The sequence below is a fragment of the Rhinopithecus bieti genome, unplaced genomic scaffold (assembly GCF_001698545.2).
Source record: "Rhinopithecus bieti isolate Rb0 unplaced genomic scaffold, ASM169854v2 scaffold_618, whole genome shotgun sequence".
Lineage (NCBI taxonomy): Eukaryota > Metazoa > Chordata > Mammalia > Primates > Cercopithecidae > Rhinopithecus > Rhinopithecus bieti.
The window spans coordinates 762,403-785,620 of record NW_016803195.1 but is presented as its reverse complement, the minus strand read 5'-3'; the positions used below and the strand labels follow the sequence as shown (position 1 = coordinate 785,620).

The 23,218-nt window shown below is 38.8% G+C and overlaps 1 protein-coding gene across 1 annotated transcript in view; it reads right to left on the bottom strand.

Annotated features, from left to right (window-relative positions):
- LONP2 (lon peptidase 2, peroxisomal) overlaps positions 1–23,218 on the bottom strand; it is a 112,818-nt gene that overhangs the window by 41,818 nt on the left and 47,782 nt on the right. The window contains exons 9-11 of the mRNA XM_017868655.1: positions 16,529–16,679; positions 12,724–12,850; positions 9,240–9,373 (exon numbers count right to left, since the gene is read on the bottom strand). Of these exons, the coding sequence (XP_017724144.1) occupies positions 9,240–9,373; positions 12,724–12,850; positions 16,529–16,679 (412 nt within the window). The remainder of the gene's footprint in view (positions 1–9,239; positions 9,374–12,723; positions 12,851–16,528; positions 16,680–23,218) is intronic.

The window sequence follows — 23,218 nt, the reverse complement described above, 5'->3', positions numbered from 1 at the left end:
GAGGAGGAGGAGGAGGAGGAGGAGGAGGAGGAGGAGGAGAAGGAGAAGGAGAAGGAGAAGGAGAAGGAGAAGGAGAAGAAGGCGACGAAGATGAAGCAGCAGCAGCAGCAGCAGCAGCAGCAGCTGTCAGGGGCAGGGTACAGTGACTCATGCCTGCAATCCCAATACTTTAGGAGGCCAAGACAAGAGGAAGGAGGATCACTTAAGGCCAGGAGTTCAAGACGAGCCTGGGCAACATAGTAAGACCCTCCATCTCTACAAAAAATAAAAAAAATAAGCTAGGTGTGGTGGTATGTGCCTGAATTTGTAGCTACTTAGGACAGTGAGGCAAGAGGACGGCTTGAGTTTACAGTAAGCTATGACTGCATCACTGCACTCCAGACAAGGCAACAGAGGGAGGCACTGTTTCAAAATAAAATTAAATTAAAAGAAAAAAAGTAGCTCAACAAGATACAAGAGAAATCTGAAAACTAATACAAAGAAGTCAGAAAATCAATTCAGGATATGAATGAGAAATTTACCAAAGAGATAGATATTTTAAAAAGAAAACCAAACAGAACTTCTGGAAATAAAAAATTCATTGAAGGAATTACAAAATACATTTGAAAGCTTCAACAACAGACTAGACCAAGCAGAAGAAAGAACCTCAGAACTTTAAGGTAGGTTTTTTTAATTAATCCAGTCAGACAAAAAAAAAAAAAAAAAGAAACCAGAATTTAAAAAAATGAGTAGAACCTCTGAGAAGTAAGGAATTACATAAGACATCGGAACCTATGAATCATAGGTATTCCTAGGGCAGAAGAAAAAGCAAAAATTTCAGAAAACCTATTTGAGAATATAATTGAGAAAACCTTCCCTAGTCTAGCAAAGGATCTAGAAATCCAGATACAAGAGGCTCAACAAACTCCAGCCAAATACATTGCGAGAAGGATCCCACCATGGCATCTAGTCATCAGGCTGTCTAAGGTCAATGTGAAGGAAAAATCCCTAAATACAATAAAAGTGTCTAGTCACTTATACAGGAAACTTCATCAAACTAACAGTGGACTTCTCAGCAGAAACTTCAGAAGCTAGAAAAGACTGGGATTCCATTTTCAAAGTGCTTAAAGAAAATGGTCAAACTCAAATTTTGTATCCTGCTAGTGCAACCTTCACAAATGAAGGAGAAATAAAATGTTTCCCAGACAAGCAAATCAGGGAATGCATCACCACTAGATTGGTCCTATGAGAAATGCTTAAAGAAGTTCTAAACACGGGAACAAAAGGTTGATACTCTATCATAAAAACACATGAAATTCACAAGTTTTATGAAACAATTATACAAAAAAGGAAAAGAAAGAAATCAAAGGGCAACATGACAGAACTCCAGAAGACCACGAAGAGAGAATAAAAAACAAAGAATCTACAAAGCTGGCTGGTCATGGTGGCTCATGCTTGTAATCCCAGCACTTCAGGGCCGAGGCAGAAGGATCACCTGAGGTCAGGAGTTTGAGACCAGCCTGGCCAACATGGCAAAATCCCACCTGTACTAAAAATACAAAAATTAGCCAGGCATGGTGGCATGCGCCTGTAATTCCGGCTACTTGGGAGGCTGAGGCACGGGAATCACTTGAACTCAGGAGGTGGAGGTTGTAGTGAGCCAAGATCGTGCCATTGCACCCCAGCCTGAGTGACAGAGCAAGACTCAAGATTCTTGCTTAAAAAAAAAAAAAAAAAAAAAAAAAAAAAAAAAAAAAAAAAAAAAAAAAAAAAAAAAAAAAAAAAAGAATCTACAAAGCAACTAGATAGCAATTAACATTATGACTGGAACAAAACCTCATGCATCAGTATTAACCTTGAATGCAGCACTTCAAAGATATAAACTGGTGCAATGGATTAAAAAACAACAACAACTATATGCTGCTTACAAGAAATTTGCCTTACTGTTAAAGACACACAGACTGAAGGTAAAGGGGTGGAAAAATGTTCCATGCAAAAGGAAACCAAAAGCAAGCAGGAGTAACAATACTTACATTAGATAAAACAGACTGTAAATAAACAATAGTTTAAAAAAATATATATATATAATGACATAGGGATCAATTCAACAAGAAGATATAATAATCCTAAGTATATACTGCCAAAACTGGAGTACCAGATTAATAAAACAAATACTACTAGGCCTAAGAAAAGAGACAGATAGCAATACAATAATAATGTGGGACTTCCAACACCCCACTGAGAGCAGTAATAGATCACTGAGACAGACAGAAAGTCAACAAAGAAACACTGAACTTAAAACCAAATGGACCTAACAGACATTTACAGAACATCCTACCCAACAACCACAAAAGATACATTTCTCTCATTAGCACATGGGACATTCTCCAACACAGGCCAAACATCAGGCCACAAACAAGTCTCAATAAATTAAAAAAAAATCAAAATCATATCAAGTATCTTCACACAATGGAATAAAACTAAAAATCAATCTGAAGAGAAACTCTCAAAAATGTAGAAACACATGTAAATTAAACAACATGATCCTGGACAACCTTTGGGTCAATCACAAAATTAAGAGGGAAATTAAATTTTCTGAGGCTGGGCACGGTAGCTCATGCTTGTATCTATTATTCCACACTCTATGTTCACATGTCCACATTATTTGGCTTCCACTTATAAATGAGAATATTCAGTATTTGAATTCCTGAGTTATTGTCATGGCTTTCAATTTCATCCATATTGCTGCAAAAGGCATGATTCCATTCTTTTTACACCAGATAAAACAGACTTTTTTATTGGATAAAACAAACGTGTGCAGGTTATCTTTTTGACATAATGAATTCTTTTCCTCTGGGTATATACCCAGTAGTGGGATTGCTGGATCAAATGACAGTTCTATTTTTTGTTCTTTGAGAACTCTCCATATGTTTTCCATAGGGGTGGTACTAATTTATATTTCTCCCAACACTATATAAGCACTCCCTTTTCTCCACATCCTCACCAACATCATATTTTTTGACTTTCTAAAAATAGCTGTTTTGACTGGTATAAGATGATATCTCGTAGATTTTTCACTTCTCTGATGATTAGTGATATTGAGCATTTTTTCAAATGCTTCTTGGCCACTTGTATGTCTTCTTTTGAAGAATGTCTTTCATGTCCTTTGCCTACTTTTAAATGGGGTTATTTGGGTGGTGGTTGTTGTTGTTGTTGCTGTTGAGTTGCCTGAGTTGCTTGTAGATTCTGGGTATTGGTCTTTTGGATATGCAGTTTGCAAACATTTTTGCTTATTCTGCAAGTTGTCTGTTTACTCTGTTATTTCTTTTGCTGTACAAAAGGCTTTTTAGTTTAATTAAGTCTCATTTGTCTACTTTTGGTTTTGTTGCTTTTGCTTCTGAGGTCTTAGTCATGAATTCTTTGTCTAGGGCAATGTCCAGAAGAATTTTTTCTAGATTTTCTTCTAGTATGTTTTAGTTTTGGATTTTAAATTTAAGTCTTTAATCTGTCTTGAGTTGATTTTTTTTTTTTTTTTTTTTTTTTGAGACAGAGTCTTGCTGCGATGCCCAGGCTGGAGTGCAATGGCGCAATCTTGGCTCACTGCACCATCTGCCTCCTGGGTTCAAGTGATTCTCCTGTCTCAGCCTCCCGAGTAGCTGGGACTATAGGCGTGCGCCACCATGCCCGGCTAATTTTTGTATTTTCAGTAGAGACGGGGTTTCACCATTTTGGCCAGGCTGGTCTTGAACTCCTGACCTCAAGTGATCCGCCCACCTAAGCCTCCCAAAGTTCTGGGATTACAGGTGAGCCACTGCACCCAGCCTCTTGAGTTGACTTTTATATAAAATAAGAGAGAGTGGTTCAGTTTCATTCTTTCTGCATATGGCTATCCTATTTTCTCAGCACCATTTACTGAATAGGTTGTCCTTTCCCAGTGTACGTTTTTGTCTACTTTGCCAAAGNGAGACAGAGTCTTGCTGCGATGCCCAGGCTGGAGTGCAATGGCGCAATCTTGGCTCACTGCACCATCTGCCTCCTGGGTTCAAGTGATTCTCCTGTCTCAGCCTCCCGAGTAGCTGGGACTATAGGCGTGCGCCACCATGCCCGGCTAATTTTGTATTTTCAGTAGAGACGGGGTTTCACCATTTTGGCCAGGCTGGTCTTGAACTCCTGACCTCAAGTGATCCGCCCACCTAAGCCTCCCAAAGTTCTGGGATTACAGGTGAGCCACTGCACCCAGCCTCTTGAGTTGACTTTTATATAAAATAAGAGAGAGTGGTTCAGTTTCATTCTTTCTGCATATGGCTATCCTATTTTCTCAGCACCATTTACTGAATAGGTTGTCCTTTCCCAGTGTACGTTTTTGTCTACTTTGCCAAAGATCAGTCGGCTGTAGATTTGTGGCTTTATTTCTAGTTCCTGCATTCTGTTCCATTGATCTATGTGTCTATTTTTATACCAGTACCATGCTGTTTTGATTACTATAGCTTTGGTTTCCCATTGTGGGAGGGGGGACTACTGGGAGGTGTTTGGGTCACAGGGGCAGATCCTTGATAAATGGCTTGGTGCCTTCCCCATGGTAATGAGTGACAGCTGGTTGTTAAAAGGTCCCTGGCTCTTTCACCTTTTTCTCTTGCTCCCTCTCTCACCATGTGACATGCCTGCTCTCCCTTTGTCTTCCATCATAAGCTACCCAAGGCCTCACCTTATAAGCTGGCATTGTGCCTCTTATAGAGGCTGCAGAACTCTGACCCAAACAAACCTCTTTTCTTTATAAATTACCCAGCCTTAAGTATTCGTGTATAGCACAGCAAAATGGAATAACACAACATTTACACATTTCATGAATAACAGTTAAATTTGTATTAATTTTGTCTTTTTTTTCTAACCAAGTTTTCAGGTGACTTCTATGAGAATAATCAGAAACTAGTATCTACCAAGGTTCTTTCTGTTTAATGTAACTTCCTCAAATACTATGTTCTTCAAAAATAAAGTAATTGAGAATGCAGTGTATTATGAGAAACTTTATAAGGACTGATTATAATATAAATCCTTCTTTGCTTAGGATAGTTTTTGAGGAAAAATCTTGCTAGATGTAAATTGAATATATATGATACATGGGTACTTAAACAAATGAACATTTACCCTGTTTAGAAACACCCAAGTATGCAAAATTAAATACATGAAAGGTTTGTGTCTTTCTTGGCAAAAGGCAGGCAAAAAGCAGAATAAAACTGTAGTCATGTAATCCAATTAATCCCTCAATCCAACAAATACCCTAGAAAGGAAAAGGGCAATTCAGAAAATACTAACAACATGCAGAAAAACAGAGGCAGCATTCTTTCAAAGAAACAATTCTCACACTTTATAGGTAAGTGATTGAAACCAAAAATGTTCCTCCTCTAACACAGATCGATCAACTCTAAATCTCACCTGCTTTTTAAACTCCCTGCTATTATTTAGTCTCTTTAACTGCCAGTTAAGACCCCACAAATACAAAGATAAGTGTTCACAGATCAGTGCTTCTGGGCCTATTCCAGAAAGTTTGATACACTGGAGGTTTCTGCCTGTTTTGAAGCTTGTGGCCTAAAATTACTTTTCTTCCTGGCAGTAACTCCAAGTTCAGCCTTATTTTTTATTTTTTATTTTTTTAAATCTCTCATGCTTGAATTAGGAAAGCTTTATTTTAACATTAAAATAACTCCCACACTGTATTACTTGAAGTTTCTAAAACAACTGTCTTGTTTTATACTCTAATTTTAAATAATTCATTTCTTAATGAGAAACTTTTCATTACTAAGCTCCATTTGAAGTTGGTGCTATGAAAACCTAACACAGACTCTTTTGTAGAAATTATTCTTTTGGTTTGGTTGAGGTCATAAACATCAATTCAGGACACCTAATAATCATTCTACTAAGGTCTAGAGGATGGCTGTTATTTACTCAAGGGTATCTCATAATATTAGAGCCAACTTGGAGTTCATACCTGTGCCTCTAGTAAAGACTAACACCCAAAATCATCTCCAAGAGACAAGTATTTATTCTGTTCATCTGGATGCTCTTGGTGATATCTTAACTAAGCAAATCTGCTTAACTGTCTTATTTAGAAGATGTTCTGTGATCACCAATTTTAAAAACCACACAAATAAATGTTACCATGAAAAACTGTAGTTCTCACACAGTTCACAAACTGAACAATTCCTTGAGTATTTGTGGGTCATTTTAAAATAGCTAGTATAATTAAAGATATTATTAGAAATATGCTAATGGATGTATGTATAAACATCAAGCAATGTATAACTATACAAGTTTCCCTTGACAATGAATTCCTCTGAATGTATTAATTCTAACATACATCGTCTAAATCTTAAACACAATTTTCAAAATGTGTTACCTAATAAACTCATTTATTTCATCCTCTACCTTCTGTTATATCAGACAAAAGCCAAAAGACATAGGCTCAGCTGCTTGAGATCACAGCACAAAGGAAGTGTTGTTAAGAATAAAAAGGGGAAATTCAGGAGCATCTAGATCTAGGTCTTAACTTTTATAGACCTCAGTTCTCCACTGTCACTGTCATCTATACCAGTGATTTCCACCCTTGATAGGTACTCCCTCCATCTAGGACATTTTTTTTTTTAACTCAAATTTCTATAAATGGTAGTGTGGGCACGCATTTATACTTCCTGTCCAATCGTATTAAAATGACAATTAAGAAATAAAAAACATATAAACTCACAAGAACAAAAATAATGAGAAAGAAGACAACAGCTGACAAGAGATACTGACAAAATTTTGAAAAACAAAAAGTACACGGACAAAAAGTAACAAACACTTAACAGGCCAGACAAAGCAGAAACTTCAATGTCTGTGGGGCTAGAGGTAGAGAACAACAAGTTGATGTGGGTCTTAAGAGTCTCCAAAAGCTAAGAAATTCAAGGTAGCCCTGAAAGCATGGGTGAAGAGTGGGCCGAAAGGCAAAAGTTTTCTAGATTCTCCCAAGGCAGAGTCAAAATAAAAAATAAAAATAAACCCAGGCACAGTGGCTCACACCTGTAATCCCAGCACTTTGGGAGGCTGAGGTGGGCAGATCACCTGAGGTCAGCAGTTCAAGACCAGCCTGGCCAACATGGTGAAACCCTGTCTCTACTAAAAATACAAAAATTAGCCGGGCATGGTGGCGTACGTCTATAGTCCCAGCTACCGGGGAGGCTGAGGCAGGAGAATCGCTTGAACCTGGGAGGTGGAGGTTGCAGTGAGCCAAGATTGTGCCACTGCACTCCAGCCTGGACAACAGAGCGAGACTCCATCTCGAAAAATAAAATAAAATAAAATTAAAATAATAAAAATAAAGCAAAAGTTTTAAAGTCTGGATAAAAAACAATGAGAACTCACTACCTCTATTCCTACTCCACATAATGAAGGCACTGCCTCCCTCCAATCCAACAGGTGATAGGAGCTTTACTCTCTGGAGAAAATGAACCAGTGAGGTTCCAGGCACGGGGGTGCAGGGGTGAAGCACTGTACTGGCCACAGGAGGATTCTGTTAAAGCTGACTCATGCTACTGCTGTAAAATGCACTGTGTTCAGCAACTGATAGAAAAACAAGAAAGACGTTTGGCTGTGTCTGTTCAACTGGGCCCACCATAAATTACGGTTCTTTAATCATAGTCATCCAACTTCTTTCTTGAAAGAGCTATGAAAATGGTAGAAGAATCTAATAAATCTCTTTACTATGAAAGGAATTGTCAATTCCCTACAACTCATGTTCGTTAAAGCAAATTTTGGCAAACTGCGTAACAGCATGATATGATAATATGATGAACTGAGACCCCTTACAGTTCTGAGGCAAGAAATTTTGAGATGGAGTCTCACTCTGTTGCCTAGATGGAGTGCAGTTGCATGATCTTTGCTCACTACAACCTCTGACTTTTGGGCTCAAGCAATTCTCCCGCCTCAACCTCTGGAGTAGCTGGGACTACAGATGCCTGCCACTAGGGCCGGCTAATTTTTGTATTTTTAGTAGAGATGGGGTTTCACCATGTTGGCTAAGCTGGTTTCAAATTCCTGACCTCAAGTAATCTGCCCACTTCAACCTTCCAAAGTGCTGGAATCAAAGGCATGAGCCACTGTGCCCGGCCAGTTAAAATATTTTAAGTGGGTACCAAAGAACGTCCACATTTGATTGATTCCAGTAATAGAACACCTCCACAATAATTTTTAAAATAATAATTTAAATTACATTTATTTATCTGTAAAAGAAAATGTGTGAAAAATTATTACACATGGAGCTATTCCAGAGTACAAAGTCTGCCCTTGCAGTACTTGAATAGCATGGATTTTCTAACGTTGTAAAAACTTTTTATGTTATGAATTATTTAAAGACTTAACTATCTGGGTCAGAAAGAAATAAGATAACACCAGAACCCATACATAATATACACCATCATTATACATCTGGAGAAAGTTACTGTGATGGTTAATACTGAGTGTCAACTTGTTTGGATTGAAGGACGCAAAGTATTGTTCCAGTGTGTCTGTGAGGATATTGTCAAAGGAAATTAACATTTGAGTCAGTGAACTGAGAGAGGCAGACCTACCCTCAATCTGAGTGGGCATCATCTAATCAGCTTCCAGCATGGCTACAATAAAGCAGACAAAAGAAGTTGGAAGGATCAGACTTGCTGATTCTTCTGGCCTTCAGCTTTCTCCCGTGCTGGATGCTTCTTGCCCTCGAATATCGGACTCGAAGTTCTTCAACTTTTGGACTCTAGAATGTACACCAGTGGTTTGCCAAGGGCTCTTGGGGCTTCAGCCACAGACTGAAGGCTGCACTGTCAGCTTCCCTACTTTTGAGGTTTTGGAACTCGGAATGACTTCCTTGCTCCTCAGTCTGCAGATGGCCTACTGTGGGACTTCACCATGTGATTGTGTGAGTCAATACTCCTTAAACTCTTCTTCATATACACATCTATCCTATTAGTCTTATCCCTCTAGCGAACCCTAATACAGTTCCTATATCCTCAAAGGATTCATATTGAGTATTATTCCAGTCAAAACTGTGCTATTTGTAAAAGACAATCCTCTTGATGAAACATGTTGAAACATTAAGGTATTACTTACTGGATGCATTTAACAGTGGAATCATGCATGTCACTGCTCCAAGGACTACTCAACACCTTCCCCCCTCCATACCCAACCTTCTTCTGTCACTCACTCCTAGCCACCAGGCCTGAGAATGCCAGAACAAGGTCACCAACCTTCTCTCTCAGTCACATCAGAACGATCCAACTTGGCGTCCTTATGCTGTCCTTCTGCCACCTTCACGGCCACAGCTCGGCAAATGGCCCCAAGTTTTCTATCCAGAGAACGAACCCCTGCCTCTCTGGTATACCTGTCATCAAAGAAAATACATTATTTTGACTATACACCACCTAAAAAAATAGAAGTAATGTGATTAACATTTTTAGTAAAGAAACAGTGTACATTTAAAAGTTCATTACCCTTTCTTGAGTACTAGCTTTTCCACACTTAAAACTCCTCATTATTGTTATTTCTTCAGTACTCTGATGTATTTTCAGCTACAACAATGTCCTTTATACAGATTATTTTGAATTATAATCCTACACTTAAAAATGAACCCTAGTTCTAGTTCAATTTACATTGCCAAAGTAAACTTGGCACCATATTAAAAAACTGTTTACTCCTCGGTAATTTGTTAAAGAATTTTCTTAAACAAAATTGGTCAATTTAGGAAAATTCTAGATAAATTTATTGTATTTGAAATATTGCTGAAAGAATAAAAGAAATTGTGCTCTTTGTGGAACTAAAACAAAAACAAATCTGAGACAGAAATCTGGTTTTCACTAGGCACTTTGCTCACCACCTTTCTTCAGTGTATTTTCATTGTGAAGATTTCTAAAGGAAGAATGTATGCTAAGTGATGAAAGCACTGTGACACTGTGAAAAAGACTCTACGTGTGGTTAAGCAGAGCTGCTTTAAACACACGTACATTAGAATCAAACTCCATTAAGACATTCCACAGACCATTATACAGTGAAACCATTTTTTGGTCTCTCAGTTTTGGATGGACCTGAATGGACAGGATCAGGTGGAAAATGCAGTTTTATCTGAAGAATTGGATTTGACTAAGCCATACATTTGATTAAGTCAGACATACACTGTAGACTTTACGAAAGCAGATTTTAAAAGTTCTGAGAAAAGACAGATAAAAAGCTCTTAGCTAAACACTCTAAAACTCATTTCAGTCAAAGGTACAGAAGGGTATAAAGTCTATATTATGCAACTACACATAATTTCAATAAGGGAGAAAACAGGGAGGCATCTTAACAACTTCTACATTTGGGCTTTAAAAAATTCAGCTCTATAAATACAAAATAGGATATGCCAAGCTTAGCGAAATTCACTGAAAAAGAGAATCATCTTTAAAAAGCTAAGAATCTAGAGATACAGTCATAAAATAATATAGTCAGAATAAGAAAAGCATGATCTTCCTATACCATGAACTGTTTAGACTCTATCTGAAACATTGTGTTCAACTCTGGGTGTTTAATTTTAAGACACATTGATATACAGGATTCTTTCAGAAGAAGACTAATTAGGAAGTCTTGAAACTACATCAAGAGGAACGGTACAGAGGAGAGGAACAGTTAGCTTGAAAAAGAGAACACTTAGCCTGCAGACCTGATAGTGTTTTATTTTAATGTCAGAAGGGCTGTACAAGGAGGAATTACACTTAGATTCCAGGTACTCATATAAGGCAGAAGAAGAAAATTATAGAAAAGTGAACAGAAAGAATATCTTTGTAACAATTATCACTTGAGCTCAGGAGTTCCAGGCCAGCCTCGCCTAGATGGTGAGACCCCATCTCTAATTTTTTTTTTTTTTTTTTTTTGAGACGGAGTCTCACTCTGTTGCCCAGGCTGAAGTGCAGTGGCACGATCTCGACTCACTGCAACCTCCACCTCCCTGGTTCAAGCAATTCCCCTGCCTCAGCCTCCTGAGTAGCTGGGATTACAGGTGCACACCATCATGCCCGGCATGAGCCTGTGGTCCTAGCTACTTGGGGGATTAGGTGGGAAGATGGCTTGAGCCTGGGAGGCAGAGGCTGCAGTGAGCCAAGATCACGTCACTGCACTCTAGCCTGAGTAACAGCATGAGAACCTGTCTTAAAAAAATAATAAAAATAATTATCTTTGTTACAATTAGAATTACCTATGAAGAGGTAGTGATTAGCTAGCATTAAGCATACTGGGACTGGAAGTATTCAAGTAGGTGAGTTATACTTGGAGATAAGAAAGACTAGAACATTAGGGTCTATGACTGTGACATATCTCAAAAGATGAAAAACTCAAATATTGATACTCTACGTCCTAAGTTTGGTAACTCACTAAATACCCAAAACGTGCCTGTAGTAGTACATACTTGTGCTGTTTTTAAAAACAATATCAAAACTAACAAAACTGCTCAGTATTTCCTTATGTCCATAGCTTTTAAGATCTGGTATTTTGAGTTAACAAGTATATATAAAAAAGAAATAGTTCTCCAGGCAACAATTGGGAAACATAAATAATGATCACTCTTCAGAATCATTATTATTCAGATAAACTCTGGGTTTTTCTCTATCCCTCATATTGTACAGATGGGGAAGCTAACAAAAAGCTTAATGACTTATTGAAAGTTACCCAAAGGCATCATGAGTATTATCTGGAATAATGATATTGTTGGAAGACTCAGGCATATAAGTCACTTAATTTATTTCTCCTGGCATTATCCACACCATAAATCACAAAACAAATTAAAAGGAACCCCCAGGTAAGATTTAGTCTTACTGTTTTGTATATAAATCTAAATAGACCCATAAGAACGCATAGATCAAAAGACAGTCTGGCCAAACTCTAAGTCAAAGTTCAAAATAGAGAAATACTTTACATCTCTTAAAAACAGTAGTTACTAGAAAAGGGCCGCATGACTAGAGCTTGGCAGCCTGACATGACTTGCTGGATGATGCAATGGATCTGTAATAGTGAGCCAGGAAAACTGTAAGAGGCTGTGGTGGATATAAATTCTCAACAGAGTATATTTTCCATTCAAACAGGGAATCTGTACATTAGACTAAGCAATACTCTATTCAGATAATTTACACACTGCTTGCTACAGGCTTAAGCATTTGGTAGTAAACTGGGGAAGGCACCTTCTCTATTGTCCCAGTGTTAATTCTGAAGATCAAAATTCCAAGGATTTAAAAAATCTCTCAGCCAAAGAGAAGAAAAGAAAACTGAGTAACTTAAATCAGATTATCTGAAAGTAGCATATCACCTCTTAGAATTCAAAAACTTTCAAGATCCTGGGCATAAAAAGTATCTCTATATTTACCACGTATTTGGTTTTTAAATCAGATTAACCCCTTATATTGCTATTGCGGCAAAGCATACATTTCAGCTTTAGCTATAACAATATTCCAAATGGTTTCTCTGTAAACTTCTGCCTAGTAGAGAGAATGGTGTAAATCAATAGTTATGATAACACTTGCTGGAAGTTGTTGAAGAAAGAGAAATGGATGCTATAGGATGCCAATAAAATAATCTTTTCAGGAGACTGTGGCTTATCTCAAAAGATGTAAAACTCAAATATTGATACTCTATGTCCTAAGTTTGGTAAGTCAGTAAATACCCAAAACGTGCCTGGAGTTCATTAATGAAGCCTCAGGATGGCTAACTAACCTGGTGATGATATCAAGAGTGGTGACCTGTGGGATCTGAATCTGCTGAGGAGTCAGCCCATGTTGTTCCAGCTGCTTGGGGATCAAGTGCCTATGGGCAATCTCTATCTTCTCCTCCTGTGTATACCCTGGAAAAGAAGGAATCTTGTTTCGTAATTATTTACATGGCTCCCATAATGCCATGCTTTTTTTGCTCTGTCGCCCAGGCTGGAGTGCAGTGGCGTGATCTCAGCTCACTACAACCTCCACCTCTTGGGCTCAAGCGATTCTCCTGCCTCAGCCTCCCAAGTAGTTGGGATTACAGGCATGCGCAACCATGCCTGGCTGATTTCTGTATTTTCAGTAGAGACAGGGCTTTGCCATGTTGGCCAGGCTGGTCTCAAACTCCTGGCCTCAAGTGATCCACCAGCCTCAGCCTCGCAAAGTGCTGAGATTACAGGCATGAGCCACTGCTCCCAGCCAGTGCCATGCTTTTTAAATGAATCAAATATAGATTAAATGGATCTTAGATTTAGAACACATTTAAGTATTATTTCAAATGAGACTATAATTACAATAAACAAATTTATTCTGGCCAGGCACGTTGGCTCACATCAGTAATCCTAGCACTTTGGGAGGCTGAGGCACCTAGATCACTTGAGCTTAGGAGTTTGAGACCAGCCTGGGCAACATGGCGAAACCCTGTCTCTACTAAAAACACAAAAAATTAGCTGGGCGTGGTTGCGTGTGTCTGTAGTCCCAGTTACTCTGGAGGCTGAGGCATGAGAATTGCTTCAGCTGGGGAGGGGGAGGTTGCAATGAGCTGAGATTGCGCCACTGCACTCTAGCCAGGTCAGCAGAGACTCGAGACTGTCTCCAAAAAGAAAGGAAAAAGAAAAAAGAAGTTTGATCTAAATCAATAATTGTTAAAATTTCCAACGTTTTCACAAACAAAACAAGCATTTACTAAGCACAGTGTTTGAAAGTCTTCTGATTAAATGATGTATCTCCCAAAGAGGAAAAAACCTCAAATCTTAGAGACAATTATCTCTCTATCCTCAAATCCTCTGAAATTTCAAATAGAAAATAAATGCATCTTTTAGCCTAATTTGATCTATACTTGAAACACACACACACACACACACACACCCCTCAATTAACTAAGCAATGGGTTCCAAAAGGGCTCTAAAGATACTGTTTCCAGAACTATGACTATAAAATAAATTGTAGCAGCAAAAGAAAACCTAAGATGTCCCTACAAAAGGTTTTTCCCTCCACATGATGGCACATATAAACGTGTGTGTATATGTAATTATATATGTGTGCATATGTATTTATATATGTATATATGTATTTTATATATACAGTATATTTAGAAGACTTTATGTTCTTATTTGCCTGAATATAGATTTTCTTTGTCTCTAAATCCTGTAAGACAAAATTCCATCTAACGTCCCTTTCCATTTAACATGCAAAATTAAAATATGAATTGATAAGGCACCTTTTGAATGGAAAGAGGTTAGTAGACACCAGGAAAGCTAGAAGATCGGACAGCTAAATCTGCCAAAGGAAGAAGGTGGCATCACATGTTCCCCTCTGCAGCAGCTGTCCTGATTCTTTCACTTTACTTTAGTGTATCTAATGGGTTTTCTGCCATAACTTGGAGTTTCCAGGGAATTGAGTCTCATTACTTATTTACTTTAGACTTTAAATACACAATTAACTTTTTTTTTTTTTTTTTTTTTTTTTTTTGAGACGGAGTCTTGCTCTGTCGCCCAGGCTGGAGTGCAGTGGCCGGATCTCAGCTCACTGCAAGCTCCGCCTCCCAGGTTTACGCCATTCTCCTGCCTCAGCCTCCCGAGTAGCTGGGACTACAGGCGCCCGCCACCTCGCCCGGCTACACAATTAACTTTTTACTCTACCATATTTTAAAATTAAATATAGGAACCTGCAATGCTCACGGATAATTAAGAAATCCAATTATATTGGGAGGCCAAGGTGGGTGGATCACGAGGTCAAGACATCGTGACCATCCTGGCCAACATGGTGAAACCCTGTCTCTACTAAAAATACAAAAATTAGCTGGGCGTGGTAGTGCATGCCTGTAGTTTCAGCTACTCAGGAGGCTGAGGCAAGAGAACTGTTTGAACCTGGGATGTAGAGGTTGCAGTGAGCCGAGATCGTGCCACTGCACTCCAGCCTGGCAACAGAGTGAGACTCCATCTCAAAAAAAAAAAAAAAAAAAAAAAAAAAAAAAACCCAGAAATCCAATTATAACTCACTTAGTAGTAAAAATATATTTCAGATTAATTAGAAAAAAAACACACTTAGATTACATTTAGAATCTAAAGACATTTAGGGCCGGGTGTGACAGTTCATGCCTGTAATCCCAGCACTTTGGGAAGCTGAGGCAGGTGAATCACCTAAGGTCAGGAGTTCAAAACCAGCCTGGCCAATATGGAGAAACCCCGTCCCTACTAAAAATGCAAAAATTAGCCAGGTGTGATGGTGCGCACCCGTAGTCCCAACAACTTGGGAAGCTGAGGCACGAGAATCGCTTGAACCAGGAAGCAGAGGTTGCAGTGAGCCGAGATTTTGCCCCTGCATTCCAGCCTAGGTGACAGAGTGAGACTCCATCTCAAAAAAAAGAAAAAAGAAATAAAAGACATTTAGGCTGGACATGGTGGCTCATGTCTGTAATCCCAACAATTTTGGAGGCCAAGGCAGGCAGATCACTTGAGGCCAGGAGTTCGAGGCCAGACTGGCCAACATGGCGAAATCCTGTCTCTACTAAAAATACAAAAATTACCTGGGCGTGGTCACGAGTGCCTGTAATCCCAGCTACTTGGGAGGCTGACACACGAGACTCACTTGAACTTCGGCGGCAGAGGCTGCAGTGAGCCAAGATTGTGCCACTGCACTCGCCTGGGCAACAGAGCTAGACTCTGTCTCTAAATAATTAAATAAATAAAGACATTTAGATTCTACTCTACATTAAAAAAAAAAAAACTCACTGATATTTGATCTCTTCCAGGGAAAAACAATTCTGAGCAATCAAAATAAGGTGAAAATGCTATAATTTATCTAGTGTTAGTAAGCGAAGGAATACATTTTGCACGCTCCAGTGAAGGAGAAGACATTTAAAAAATTTAACTATTTGATAGATTCAAGAGGAATTTAAAAGCAGCATGCATTTTAATATAAAAGTGTGGCCAGATTTTATGAAAAAGTTCAGTTTTTTTTTTTGTTTGTTTGTTTGTTTTGAGATGGAGTTTCACTCTGTCACCCAGGCTGGAGTGCAGTGGCGTGAGGCTCACTGCAACCTCCCCCTCTCAGGTTCAAGGGATTCTCCTGCCTCAGCCTCCTGAGTAGGTGGGACTACAGGCACCCGCCACCATGCCAGGCTAATTTTTGTATTTTTAGTAGAGATGGGGTTTCACCACATTGGCCAGGCTGGTCTCGAATTTCTGACCTCAAGTGATCCACCCGCCTCGGCCTCCCAGAGTGCTGGGATTACAGGCGTGAGCCACCACACATGGCCTGCAATTTTAGAAATTATGTTAAAGAAGAATGTCTTATTTTTCACAAAATTATCACTCTTTCATGCTAAATTAAATCTGAAATTGTTGTTGTCAACATTTGCTGTTTTGCTCTTCCAGACTTTGAAGCTACATAGAAACTGATTTACATACATTCCTCAGAACTTCTGAAGATTGTATGCTGGCAAACGAACCTCTTTCAGTCACAACTCCACAGCATAACTAATTTTAAAGTTATGGTCAGAAAGGCAAGATGTATCATAATGATTTCATTTAAGAGTCAGGTACCTGGAACCTGAATGATCTCCATTCTGTCCAACAAGGCAGCTGGAATGGTGGCAGTGGTGTTGGCGGTAGCTATAAAAAGAACTTGAGAAAGGTCAAAGGCCACATTTAGATAATGATCTGTGAAGTTATGGTTTTGTTCAGGATCCAACACCTAGGGGAGAACAAAAAACATTTTAAAAACTTTAGTAGTTCCAACAGAAGGCTGTATATAAGTGAAAACACATAATATACTGGGAAGGTTGGTATTTCTGCTCAGAATAGTTTAAGAAACAGATAAAACTAACATCTAAGCATTATTCTTTGCATTCTCTACATTCTACATACTTTTAAAAAATAAAATATGTTCAGTGTTAAAATTTCTGAAAATGTAACAGCACAAAGCAGCAGAAATTACACTTTTAACACTCGTTCAAAAATCTATTTATTGATGACTCATTGTTTGGCCATCATAAGTTACTAGTCCTGCAGAACCAGTTTCCATCTAGGTAAAACACCCTATATAAACTGCTATGGGAATATAAAGCAAATATGTAAAGTATTTTGAAATTCTCAAATAACCGGTAAATAAGAACCCATATAATCCTCCTAGAACATTTTCAGAAAGTCTGGTATAAACTATTTAACTGAAAGGAGAATTCCAAGTAAGAGAAACCTTTACTATGAGTTAAATAAGAGTAAAAATTACTATGCTACTATATTCTGATACAGCAAAAAATTCACTATTTAAAAATGGCTTACTGCAATAACACTGCTGCCTATGATAAGCAAAATATCAATAGCTCTTTTTTCTTTTTTTTGAGCCAGAGTCTCACTCTGTTGCTCAGGCTGGAGTGCAGTGGCACAATCTCGGCTCACTGCAACCTCTGCCTCCCGGGTTCCAGCGATTCTCCTGCCTCAGCCTCCTGAGTAGCTGGGACTACAGGTGTGTGCCACCATGCCCAGCTAACTTGTGTATTTTTAGTAGAGATGGGGTTTCACCATGTTGGCCAGGCTGGTCTCGAATTCTTGACCTCAAGTGATCCGCCTGCCTCAGCCTCCCAAAGTACTGGGATTACAAGCTTGAGCCACTGCACCCAGCAATAGCTCTCACAAATATTTGAATTATATACATCAGATAATTTAACAGTCAACTTGGATTCTTAAAATGTGCAACTGTACATTAACGAGCTTCAAGTTACAGGCATTTGTTGCTAAGGGGCTGGTGTAGGACTTTAATAAGGCACCAACAGTTTCTACATTTTCCAAACCTTAAACATATTAACACTTTCACTTAGATACCCAATTACTATAAATAGGGTTGCCACACATATTCAAAAAGGCAATAAAATGACTAACATATTCACCAATTACAATTTAACTATATAAGCAGGTTTTCCTACCTTCTGATTGTTTCTGAAGTTTTACTTATTTTCAAAACTATCCAAAGTTAGTTTTTTTTGTTTTTTTTTTTTTGAGACACAGTCTCATTTTGTCACCCAGGTTGAGGTGCAGTGGCATGATCTCAGCTCACTGCAATCTTTGCCTCCTGAGTAGCTGGAATTACAGGTGCGCACTACCACACCTGGCTAATTTTTGTATTTTTAGTAGAGATGGGGTTTCACCATGTTGGCCAGATTGGTCTCAAACTCCTGGCTTCGAGCGATGCACCTGCCTTGGCCTCCCAAAGTGCTGGGATTACAGGCGTGAGCCACCACACCCAGCCCCAAGCTAGTCTTAATTCTAGGCCTCATACATAATTTTGAATTTTGTTAAACATTAATTATTACTGGAAACTCTCTTTATCTAGAGTTCCCAGAAAGCTCTAATTTCACATTTTCACAAGACTTAATAATGTTTAATGTCATTAAAAAACAAGTACTTTCAAGTAATCAAGGAAAACTAATTATGTTCAGTATCGAATTGGTTAAGAGTGGTCTTACTATCTACTAATTATCTAAAAACTGTTTACAGGCTGGGCATGGTGGCTCACGCCTGTAATCCCAGCTTTTTGGGAGGCCAAGGCAGGCAGATCAGTTGAGGTCAGGCGTTTGAGACCAGCCTAGCCAACATGGTGAAATGCTGTCTCTACTAAAAAAATACAAAAATTAGCCTGGTATGGTGGCACATGCCTGTAGTTCCAGCTACTCAGGAGGCTAAGGCATGAGAATTGCTTGAACCTTGGAGGCGGAAGTTGCTGTGGGCTCAGATCATGCCACTGCACTCCAGCTTGGGCGACGAGTGAAAATCCATCTCAAACAAACAAACTGTTTAGGTATGGTAAATGTTTATGTACGGAAAATAGTTAAAACTATTATCTAGTGACAAAAACGCTCTTCTTTGACCCAAACTTGAGTCAGGCTCCTCTGAGTCCTCTGCTCAACTAAGCCAATGTCAGCCTTCCCTCTGTCTTTGTATAATCCAATTTGAGCAAGAATCTTGCTAAGTCAGGTTAGCGAAAATGACCCATAACCATATGTATCTGTTCTCACTTCCAGCCCAGCATCTTTTCACCCTGGCCTCCCTTCAGCAAGAGTTCTGTTGTGTCCTTCTAGTGAGAATCCCTTATAACCCCAATGTTTCCTCTTAGAATCTTTCCCTCTACTGATTCCCCATTCACTCTCCCACCACTGCAAAACCCCACTGCAGTGTTTCTTATACCTAGTCTCCCACCTTGAAAAAAATAATCCTTACCACCTTTAATAAGCACCATGAATAATTTTTTAACACTAGCTAAAGAAAAAAATCTTTTTTTTTTTTTTTTTAAGACAGAGTCTCGCTCTTTTGCCCAGGCTGGAGTGCGGTGGCGCGATTTCGGCCCACTGCAAGCTCTGCTCCTGGGTTCACGCCATTCTCCTGCCTCAGCCTCCCAAGTAGCTGGGACTACCCCTGACCTCATGATCCACCCGCCTCAGTCTCCCAAAGTGCTGGGATTACAGGTGTGAGCCACTGCGCCTGGCCAGAAAAAATCTATTCTTTAATGGCTCTAATCATATGTAATTCATACATGCTGGATATGTTTTAGAAATGGCTGTCAGACCTGAACAAGTAATTTTTTTCTCTTAAAATTTTAAGACACTAAATTTTAAAAAGTAGGAAAATTAATAAAGCAATGTTTCTAATTATGGAGGTTTTAAAAACAGCATGACAGAATACCTAGATGATAAAGGAAAAAAAATTAGTGATGTCTGTTGAAAGAAAAACTCTAGATAAATTAAACAGTTTAATTGAGCAAAGAACGAGTCTCAAATTGGGCAGCTCCCAGAACCAGAATAGGTTCAGAGAAACTCTGGCATATGGTTTGATAATATTTATGGACAGAAAAAGGAAAGCGATATGCAAAAAACAAAGAGTGATGTACAGTAACAGCGGGATTGCTTACAGCTTGATGTTTGCTTTATTTAAACACAGTTTGTTAACAGCTGACTTCCTGTGACTTGCCGAAAATCTGTGATTGGTGTAAGAATAGTGTATTTACACATCTAGTTAGGCTGCAGTTTACCTTGTAAGGGGAAACTCTTAGGCCAAACTTAAAATATTAATATGTAAGGAGGCAGATTTAGGCTAAATTTGTGCCCAATTTGCCTGCCTTCCTCTTTTACTGAGGAAAGTGTGAAAAGAAAGTAAATCTCAGGACCCCCAAATTACTAAGCAAAAGGGAAAAGACAAGCTGGGAACTGCGTCGCACATTTGCTCCCAAATAAGATAGCTACAAAGACAAAAAAAGCTACATACCTCCCTCACAATTCCCCATTTAGAAATTCCTTATGAGCCCCAAGATCTTTAACCTGTAACAGTTCTGTTGAATTTCACCTCAACAATGTAAATTGACAGCTTATTCTTTACACATACAGGACAAAGGACAGAACTCAAAGTCATCCCTCTGCTCACCTGAGACAACTGCACATCTGATGGCTTCCTGTACGCTATGTTTATTTTATCTTATGTAGAAATGCAGATTCACTAAGCTACATGAATGCATAAGTGACTATTCCTCTGCTCCCCTCTCACAGGCGAATGGCTGATCAAAGACTCACAACAATGCAACCGTTTGTCTCTTGTCTACCCATACCTTTTAAAATTTCCTCCTCTTTTCTCAGTATCCGCCCATTCCCCTTTAAATATTGAAGCCCTCAAAATCATCTTTGGAGAACACTGGCAAAATAAACTTCTAAATTGGTTGAGACCTGTCTCAGATACTTTCTGGTTTTCAAAAGCATAAAAGGACATATAGAATTTAAACAGCATCAGAAATACTGATCAATATTCTGGCAGAAAATAATTTCTGGTAACCACTACTCAGATGAAGCTCCAAGGCAAACTGGTGAGTCCATGGAAGAAGGAAAATTACAATTAAGAGCTTTGTAGCTATCAAACCTCGTCTTCTTACCCTAACTTCAGAGCAGGGATTCTACTGCCCATATCCAGGGCCGCTTTCAAAAATAATCAGGGCTGTTTCTCCTTTATTTTCCCCAACTAAAAGATTTTCTGTATCAATCCTAGGACTATAATTCCTACCTACAAGGTATGACTGTGAAAGTACTGGAAATAGCTGTGATATGACACATTATTCCTAGGAATGTGAAGTCACAATGGGATGAACCGTGGGAGCAATGTACACTGAGAATTGTTCTTCAATAATAATTTCTGACAAGAGAAGAACTACAGATGTCTGTAGGCAATCCAGGAATAGATGACATAGAGTTCATTAAACATGACTAAGTAACTGTCATCTTTAGGTGTGATATAGTATGATTATGCTTTTTAAAAGTTATACCTTTTGTAGATAGATACTGAAACATTTGTGAAAAGATGATGATGTCTGGAATCTGCTTCAAAACAATCAGAGGTTGGGTGGGGCGAATGGGAAACAATAGATGAAACAAGATATGAAAGCTGGGTGATGAGTCCATAGAATTCATTATACTATCTGCTCTGCTTTTGCTATGGTTAAAATTTTCCACAACAGAAAATAAAGATAAAATAACATAACTAAAATCAGCTCTGAAAGCCGCACACAATTAATACTATTATGATACTGTGAAATATACATTTGGCCTTCATCCCTTTGTTTCCTGACATGCAACTCCTAAAATCCTTGGAATCACCAAAGTGATAAGTATCATTTTGTATGTTAGTGATTGACTGGTAGCTGGCAATCCCTCCATAGCTTCAGGATGGGGGCTGGTCACAGGAAAGACTAAGGCATGATTAGAGGGCTGAGGACTTGTCAGTTCCCCACCCCAATCTCTGGGGAGGGTAGAAGGGCTAAGAGTTGAGTTGATCACCAACGACCAATGATTTAATCCATCGGGCCTATGTGACGAGGCCTCCATTAAAAACCCGAAAGGACTGAGGTCAGGAGGCTTCCAGGAAGGTGAATATGAGCACACCCAGGTGCAAGAAGGCTGGTGGACCCTGACTCCACTGGGATGGAAGCTCCTGTGCTGTTTGTTTGTACTCTTTAAAATATTCTTTTAATAAACCAGTAAATGTAAGTAAATTGTTTCTCTGAGTTCTGTGAGCTACTCTAGCAAATTAAGCAAACCTGAGGAGGGACTTGTGGGAACTCCAATTTATAACTGTTTGGTCACATGTTCTGGAAGCCAAGTCACAACTGACATCTGAAGTGGGAGGCAGTCTTGTGGGACTGAGTGCTCAACCCGTAGGATCTCATAGCCAGCGTCAGAATTGAATTAGAGGACACCCAGCTGTTGTCGGATGCTGAAGAACTGCTTGCTTGGCGTGTGGAGAAAAACCCCATGCATTTGGTCAGAGGTGTTCTGTGTTGTGAGAATGCAGTAGGAGAAACTGAGTTTACTTTTCCTCTATATCCTCAACTATGGAAATTAAATCTGTGAAAGACAAACTTGAGAAAAGTGTTCAGGACATAGAAGAAAAAGGGCTTTAGAGACATGTAGGGGATAAATACGGGAAAAATTAAAAGATGCAATTCATATCTAGTTAATATAACTAAAGAAGAGGTCTCAGTAAATTAAAATAGGGAATAATTAAAGAAACAAAAATATTCTAGAAGACCCTGAAACTATAGATTGAAAAGATTTAGATTCCTCCTCCTGTGCAATGAGAATTTCATCAGAATAACACCTATAGAATTTTCAAGCAAAATTATCACTAAATATTCTACAATCTTGAATACATCAAATATAGGTAACATATATAAGATATGATGCATAATAACAAAATGAACACCTGTGAACCTACTACCCATTTGTGAAGACATTTGTTTATCTATCTAGACCAGTGGTCACAAAAGTGGAAAATGACCCACCAAAGTGCAAGTAAAAAATATTAGTATTTGTATTTATCTTTTTTATTTATAAATACCAGAAAAAATGGCTTGTAAATATTTAATATCCAAAATGGAATTGAAGATGTCTTCACTTGGAAGAAGTTCCATAACATCGAAGGCTGCCTGTGGCGCCCTCACTTATCTGCCTTAACTATAATTACAGCACATTGCTGTCCATGTGTGCTGTGAAAGGAAAATATGTTTGGCCCCCCCAAATCACTAGATTAAAGGGAAAAGTCAAGCTGGGAACTGCTTAGGGCAAACTGCCTCCCATTCTATTCCAAGTCACCCCTCTGCTCACAGAGGTAAATCTGATTGCCTCCTTTGGAAAGGCTAATCAGAAACTCAAAAGAACACAAGGGTTTGTCTCTTATCTACCTGTGACCTGGAAGCCCTCTCCA